This window comes from Octodon degus, unplaced genomic scaffold (assembly GCF_000260255.1).
Source record: "Octodon degus isolate 3935 unplaced genomic scaffold, OctDeg1.0 scaffold00019, whole genome shotgun sequence".
Taxonomy (NCBI): Eukaryota; Metazoa; Chordata; class Mammalia; order Rodentia; family Octodontidae; genus Octodon; species Octodon degus.
In genome coordinates this window covers 12,506,943-12,515,208 of record NW_004524595.1, presented here as the reverse complement: position 1 = coordinate 12,515,208, position 8,266 = coordinate 12,506,943, and the positions used below count along the sequence as shown (strand labels likewise).

General features: G+C 49.6%; 1 protein-coding gene across 1 annotated transcript in view; it reads left to right on the top strand.

Annotated features, from left to right (window-relative positions):
* Rhob (ras homolog family member B) overlaps positions 1-2,122 on the top strand; it is a 2,336-nt gene extending 214 nt beyond the window's left edge. The window contains exon 2 of the mRNA XM_004627465.2: positions 51-2,122. Coding sequence (XP_004627522.1) covers positions 177-767 — 591 coding nt within the window. The 5' untranslated portion in view covers positions 51-176 and the 3' untranslated portion in view covers positions 768-2,122. The remainder of the gene's footprint in view (positions 1-50) is intronic.
* Positions 2,123-8,266: the final 6,144 nt, after the last annotated feature.

Below are 8,266 nucleotides of genomic sequence, written 5' to 3'. Positions count from 1 at the left end.
CCGGAGTAGCGCAGCCGCTGCACGGCGCGCCCTATGCGCCCGCGCCCCCACCGCGGGAGCCCGAGCGCAGCGACCCGGCGCGCCGCCAAGGGGCCCGGGCGCAGCTAGCGACCCCCGCCCGAGAGAGTGCTGAGCAGCGAGCGCGGCCCCCGGTGCTGCGCGGGCCCAGCGCGCCCATGGCGGCCATCCGCAAGAAGCTGGTGGTGGTGGGCGACGGCGCGTGCGGCAAGACGTGCCTGCTGATCGTGTTCAGCAAGGACGAGTTCCCCGAGGTGTACGTGCCCACCGTCTTTGAGAACTATGTGGCCGACATCGAGGTGGACGGCAAGCAGGTGGAGCTGGCGCTGTGGGACACGGCAGGCCAAGAGGACTACGACCGCCTGCGGCCGCTCTCCTACCCTGACACCGACGTCATACTCATGTGTTTCTCGGTGGACAGCCCGGACTCGCTGGAGAACATCCCCGAGAAGTGGGTACCCGAGGTGAAGCACTTCTGCCCCAACGTGCCCATCATCCTGGTGGCCAACAAAAAAGACCTGCGCAGCGACGAGCACGTCCGCACCGAGCTGGCGCGCATGAAGCAGGAACCGGTGCGCACGGACGACGGCCGCGCCATGGCCGTGCGCATCCAAGCCTACGACTACCTCGAGTGCTCGGCCAAGACCAAGGAGGGCGTGCGCGAGGTCTTCGAGACGGCCACGCGCGCCGCGCTGCAGAAGCGCTACGGCTCACAGAACGGCTGCATCAACTGCTGCAAGGTGCTATGAGGCCGCGCCGCCCCACCCGCCTTGTCCCGCGGTTCCCCCTCCGGCCCGGCCCTGCGAGCCGGGGGAAGGGAAGACCCACGCCCCGGGGCCCCCGCAGCACTGCCTGGCGTCTGCTAGCGGCTCCGGCTGTCGCACCAAGGACTAGCGTGGGCGTCGGCGCCCCTTCCCAGTGTCTGTCCAGCTGTGTTGCACAGGCCCAGACATCCCGCCGAGTGCCAAGGGGTTCCCGAGCATCCGTTCCGAAGAGCCAGGCCTCAGAGTGTGTGGCTGCGTGTGTGTTCCGACTCTTTCCGCCCCATTTTCTACCCCACCACTTCGCCTCTGGTCCCAGGGGCGCGCGAGGCGCCGGCGGGTGGCCGCGCCCCATCTGATGTCGCCCGTAACCGGCCAGCACGTGCTGTCCCTTTTCTGTAACATAGACCTCGGGAACTGCGGGAGGGAGGGCAGGGGAGGACGGGAGGGTGTTATATAAATATAGATATAATTTTATTTTCGGAGGTAAGATGGTGTTTAATGGTGGTGGTGGCGAGTGGAGTGACCAGAGTGCCACAAAAGCTCCGGCCCAGGCTGGATCGGGCGCCCATCCAAGCATGGACTGCACTTGGCCATCTTTCTGACCCCTGGAGAAGACATTCCAAACGGTCCAGGGGCTGAGAACGCGGCTCCCACGAGCAACCCCCAGCGAACCCCTCACCTGCCAGCCACCTGCAGGCGCTGCCGGGTTGATTTTGCCATAGCGAACTTTGTGCCTGTCCTACAAGTGGAAATTGTTCGGTCTACGAAACTGTTACTTGATTTATTTAAAGGCTAAACTTTTTGTTGTTGAAAGAATTCTTTGCACAATTATTTCATTGTTTGACACTTAATGCACTTGTCATTTGCATAAGACAGTAGCATTCTGACCACACTTGTATGCTGTAACCTCATCTACTTCTGATGTCTTTTTTAAAAAATGATGACTTTTAAAACAAAGAGAGGGGGGAAACCCACTGATACTTGCTTTGTTTTCTTGCAAAAAAGGGGGGCAACACTTTTGTGATTTTATTGTGCACGTTGTGCACACTTTGGGTAAAGGAAGGTGACAAGTATTGGGGTCTATTTAAATCTTTTTCACAGAGCAGTCTCTACAGCTCTGAAGTTTTCTCTGCATCTTTGTACAGACAGAGCAAACCTACCCTTTTTCCCCCTCCCCTCCCAGCCCAGTGGTACTTATACTAAATTGTTGTCTTGTTTTTTTATTTTTTAAATAAACTGACAAATGACAAAGTGATGAGCTTATGATGTTTACATAAAAGTTCTATAAGCTGTGTATACAGTTTTTTATGTAAAATATTAAAAGACTATGATGACATTTATAAATGGCTCCTGTGGTCTAAGAAATTTTGAAGTTTGGACAAGGGAAAAAATTCTACGTGAGAACCTTTCTTGGCGGCATCCCCCTTTCCTGATAACAGATTTAATGCACTCTGGGTGAGGTCTTCAGGGGTTAGGTGGCTGATGGAGACAGGTGGCTCTTGTCACATTCCCTGGGAAAGATAAGTGGGTGACTTGGACACCCAGAGCGAAAAACCTTAGCTCTAATTATTGGGAATGTGTCCAATTAGGTGAAGCCAAACATACTTTGGCTTTTTATTTCATCTATATGTGTTAGAAACACTATCCTAAGTCTGCTCTAGGGGTTTGGTGCTTCTGATCTTGAACAGTTATAATTTGCGCCCCTCAGATTTGGACAGTATCTTTAGACAGGCTGGCCACATGGTAGCCTTTGGTTCTGTTGGATCATAGGGACCATAGCCCTGAGATGCAGGGGGTTATCTTTGGAGCTGGAACTGCTGAGTGGAAGTGGGAGAGGTTGAATAAAAAGCTGATTGTTTTATTAACTTCTGATGTGAGTGTCTCTAGCAGGAACCCAGAATGCTTTATTCTAAGGACCGCAGAGGACCTTACAGGACAGAACGTTGGCTTTAAGTGTTAGTTATTTAAAAACGGGAGCAGGCCCACTTAGTGTTTCACTCTTGAGCATTTCTAGTCTCAGACACAGCCTCCTCTGGTCCTCAGGTTTAGACAGGCTGATTTGTACCTGGCAAGCACATTTAACCGCAGAGTAGGATGGCTCCAACCTGCTGGCTACCAGAAACTTCTAGGGAGAGGAATGCCAGCCTCTCACCTATCCCAGATACGCTTTTGTCTTACGAATCTGCACTTGCTGGGTTTTTAGCACTTGGTGCTGCCCTTCACCTCTCCAACCCCAGGCTAGTGGCAGGGGAGGTCTCCTTTGAAGTCCTCTGCTTCAAAGTTGAGCCTTCTGTCTGCCAGTCTTCTCTCTGACTCAAGAGCTTTTGTGAGTGAAGAAAACCTGGTTGAAGGCGACCTTTCCCCCACTTAAACATGTATTAACAGGCTTGACGCTCAGCTGGGCTGGTGCCTGGCCGCAGACAGAGGGGGATTGTCTGTGAAGGGCAGGGTCCCTCAGGGCTGGGCTGCTCTACTCCTTTCTTCCTTAGTTCCCCTCACCTACTTCTTTTTTATTTTAGAGCCAAAACTTGTTGCAAAGAGTTTATTTGCAGGGCTCAGAGCTAGCAAATCCCTTAGTACCAGGGTGTGCAGGACTCTGGGAAGAGCTCAGACTTGGGCCTAGTGCCCAGGCCTCAACACTGCTGCCAGCCCAAGGCCTGGAGACAGGAGCTCTTCAAAGGGCCCTCTCTCTCAGCTCCAATCTGCTGGTATCTAGTGCTGTCTGTTCTTTATATTTTGGGGAGACGGCTAACAGGGTGGTTCATAGCAGCATGAGTTATGCTTGTCTTAAGATGCATGGCATTTAATAATCCTGCCGGAACACCCTCTTCTCACTGTATTGGGATCCAACTGGAAAATATAGGCGAATTGCTGTGGGCTGGAAAATCAATTAGGAAAAAGAGGTGAAACATCTGGTGTTACTCTTACGATATGAAAATTCATTTTGCACATTTAAAATAAATGTGTTGAGTTCATTTAATTGCCTGTTGAACTGTTCCATGGAAAGTAGTGGGTGTGTCATGGATCATGGGGGTTTTACAGCAAGTGGCACCATTCTGAGTTCCTCTTTAATCTTACTTTTAAATCAATCTGGGTTGCATTTCTAAGGTCTTTTTCACATGTGTTTTAGTAGACTTAGAAGGGTTTCTTTAAAAAAACATAAGTGTGATCAGAATCACATGGAGGACAAGTTAAAACATAGATTGCTGGTTCTCACCCTAGAATTTCTCATGTACTAGGTCTGGGCTTGGATTTGAGAACTGGCATTTCCTTCAGTAATGCTGATGGAACTACTTTGGGGGCTACACTCTGAGAACTACTGGCTCAAATCAGGGAGTCTCCTTGTTAACACACAGAGGAAGGAGGCAGTCTCTATATTAAAGTAGGTCGGGGTTGGGGATTTGGCTCAGCGGTAGAATGCTTGCCTAGCAAGCTGGAAGCCCTGGGTTCGGTCCTTGGCACCAAAAACAAAAAAAAATAAACCTCTCCTATATTAAAGTAGGTCCAGTTCTCCAGGTCTCTGGTGTGCGCTGCACACCTTTCTGATCCCAGGAGATTGGAGCTTCTCTCCAGCTTTTCTTCTGGGATAAACTCCTGGCTGTTCTTTCCCGCAGTCCTGTACACAAACAAGAGTTGAAAGCCCTCTGTAACTCACTGGGCATCAGTGTCTGCTTCATCAGCTCTGATGAAAAGGAGACACAGAAGCAGTGAGACCCAATCCTTGCCCTCCAAAGCCAGTTCACAGCCTGCTTAGTGGCCAGGCACCGACAGTAGTGGCCTCACTCACCTAGGACCTCCTAGTACCAGGAAGTGAGAGAGCAGGTTCCAAGGCGGAAGAGCCTTGTTTGTCTGGCACAGTGGGGACGGTATCATGGCGGAGGAGGCATTTGAGCTAAGTATTAAATGAGTGATATATGAATGGAAGAAGTTTTGGGGGAGTGAAGGAGTGGGCAAGTGGACCATTAAGACACTGATGATATGTATAGTTGCTTTTTATTACACTGGGGTCTCCACAGCCCGGGGTGCATCTACCTGGATGGCCAGGACAGAAAGTGGGTGATGCGAGTTTCCTCGTTTTCTCTGAGCCTTGCAGAATCTGGGTGCGGACACAGGGCCAGTTTTGTGGTATTTTCCTTGGAAACACACCCTGGGCTGGAGGAGGCTGTGAGTTCACAAAGGATCCTTGTAACCCCAAGCATGTGGAGTCCCTATTGTTTTCCTTGGTCCATTTCTGGTTGGAGGCTGGAGAACCTGGGCCTTTTTTTTTTTCGGGAACCGGGGATTGAACTCAAGCCCTTGTGCTTGCCAGGAAAGCGCTTATTCTACTGAGCCATCTCCCCGGCCCAAGAACCTGGGCCTTCAAGCTGCCCCTCCAACACTCAGCAGCTTCTTTTCTAGCCTAGCAGAAAGAGTGGGTGGGGAGAGCTATTTCATGTCTTCTGTTTATTCTCTTGGTCATCAAATATTTTAAATGGACTAGGGACCGGGGAGATGGCTCAGTAGAATAAGCGCTTGCCTGGCAAGCACAATGACTTGAGTTAAATCCCCGGTTCTGCCAAAAAATAAAAAAATAAAATAAGATTGACTAGAAGACTGTGGACCCACTACTCTAGGAGGAGCCGGGGGTACAGTAGATAAACAGTAATAATAGTAATAATAATGGTGATGATGGTAGCCATGATTGACTGACTAGGCAGAGGGCAGTGTCCTAAGCTCTTTATCTGTGTTATTTCATTTAATCTTTATATAGTTATCTATTACTTGCATAACAAATTATCCCTAAATTCAGTGACTTGGGATAGCATTTATTAGCAATTTCTGAAAGTCCATCTTCTGGCTCAGAGCTTCTCATAAGGCTGCAACCAAGGGACGGTTGGGGTTCGGTTTATCTCAGTGTCCCTGGGGAGGGACCTGCTCCTGAGCCCACTGACTCCCTCGGGCGTGAGTCAGCTCTTGGGGAGTGGGCAACCCTCAGTTCCCTGCCATGTGGTTATTTCCAGAGGGCAGCTTGTACCCTGGCAGCTGGCCTCATCTGAGCAAACTAGGGAGAGGGGCCAGAGAGAGCAAGCAACACAGAAGCCCTGTCTTCTATTACCCCATCAAGGAGTAATATTCCCTCACTTTTGTTGAATTCTATTTATTCTAAGAAAGCACTCGGGTCTTGCCACACTCTGGAAGAGATTATGCCCAGGCAGGACACTGGGGGGAGGAGGGCGCTAATTGGGAACTATTTTGGGAGCAGCTAATCAAAACTTGCACTAACTCTTGGATAGGATTATTGTACTCAATTTACTGATAAAGAAACCATGGGGCAGGTAAGCTAATTGCTCATAGTCACAAAAGTCCTACAGATTTGCATGCAGGAAGTCTGAGGTCACCAGCACAACAATTCTATATCTATATTGGGATTGTAATTTGAGAAGGAATGCCCTAACTTGCAGGTTGGGGGATGTGTTGGGGTTAGGGGAGCAGGGGCAGGAAGAACAGTGGGGTGGGCCTTTGCTCTGATTCAATAGAGACAGAGAGCCCAGACCAAGGTTTTGACCCAGGGAGGATAGAGCAGACTGAAAACACAATTAGGGAGACAGAGACATGAAAATCTGAGTGGGGTGCACCATGGTGACCACTGGCCTGCATGACTCTGGGGATACTAGTGCCATTTAAGACAAGAATGAAGAAATATGCACAGATTTGGGTGACAGGCACCAGAAGGACGTATGGAGTTTGGTTTGCTATATATTGCATGCTGAGTATCTCTGGAAATGATCACTGTCCTCAATCACCTATACCATAACCTGTATATTTTCTGTACAGCATAAGATGTTGTGTCTGTTCAGGTCATGCAGAAAGATAGGTGTGACAAGTCACCCCTAAAGGGAAGACACTATCACGTCAGTCTTCTTAAGAAGTGATTCCTAGATTAGGATCTATAATCTTATAAAGTGGACTTTAGGTACCAGGGAAAGTGTTCCATTTACTAGATGGAATAAGGTTTTTTTTTTTTTTTTTGCTCGAATGCCTTCAGGGCACTTTTGGCCAGCGGGAGAGGTGTGAGGTTCAAACTCCAGCAACCTGAGGCTGACAGCTTTGCGGAAGCAGCCACTTAAAGGCCTGAGCTAGGGCCAGGCCCCCCCATTTACGTAGATGGAGATGGGTTGCAGAGAGATGATGAGCTGGTAGGTGGCGATGAGTTGTGGACTGTGGAGGACCACCTGAGCAGCTCTCCTTGAAAGAAGAGTGGCTGTCTCCATTTTGACTGAGCCTGACTCTATTTCCTATGTACAGAGTCGGCTAGGACTTCTGTTTCTCAATTGGCCTTAGGGAAATGTAGGCCACCCACCTAGCTCAGCTCACAATGATCACCTATTTCCCACAATTCTCAGTCAATCCTCCTCAAGCCACTCCCCCACTGAATAAAAACAGGGTGAGGCCCTGGGTCGCTCTCTTGGTTCCAGAAAGCCATCTTCGTGGCTGGACTTAGAGCCCCCTGACTCCCCGATGATTGAAAATATAATTTAGTATCTTTATTTTCGCCTTGGGTAGCATTGTAAGTGGTAGATTGGAATCTACTTGATGGGATTCCAATAACGTAACTTTGGGATTATAAATATTGGCTTCTTAGACTGAGACGAGGTCCAGGAAGTGTCTCCTACAGTGGAGAAGTGATGGGTTGCTAGGTGGTGTGGGGTGTGGAGAGGGGCGGGGAAGTGACTTCTTTCTAAGATCCCAGGAGGGCTATCAAGGCCAGTGGAGAAACCATACCCAACCACAGTTACACTGCTAAAAATCAGTTCTGTCTTTTTGGAAGCTTTAATAAGCTCTTGCTAAGTTTTCTGGCCTGACTTTGGCACTGCTTTGGAGACATAAGGGAAGAACGTCCTCCATGTTGACAGATGAAAGAGAGGGAAGTGGTGTTGTAGGGGTTTCCACCCTGACGACTTCATCTGGGATCAGAGCCAGCATCTGCAACAGGAAGCCACTCTGGGGTGAGAGTCATGCTTCTGCTTTTCAAACAGCCTCTTTACATGACTACTGATTCAGCTATAAGTCAGGGTGCCTCCAAAACACTGGCCCAACTGGATGAATTTCCAAGTTAGCTTAGGACAGCAGGAGCCCTTGGGGAACAGGTGGTAAACGGAGCCATGGAGAAGGGATGGGATGGTCTGGAAAAGGAAACAAGTGAGAGGAGATGGATCATAGGCTTCACACCGAGAGTAGGCCTCACGTCTGCTTAATTGCTGAGATGCGCTTAATGCCCCCTATAGAGATTGACATAGAAGGGCCCTATTAAATAGTAGTTGAATGATCGCATGAATTAAATGACAAAAATTTAGGAAGTTCTTGGGCCAGGGAGGTGGCTCAGTAGAATAAGCGTTTGCAACATCCTGAGTTCAATCCCTGGTATGAGAAGGAGTGGGGGGGAGGAGGAGGAAGAAGAGGAGGAGGAGGAGGAGGAGAAGGAGGAGGAGAAGGAGAAGGAGGAG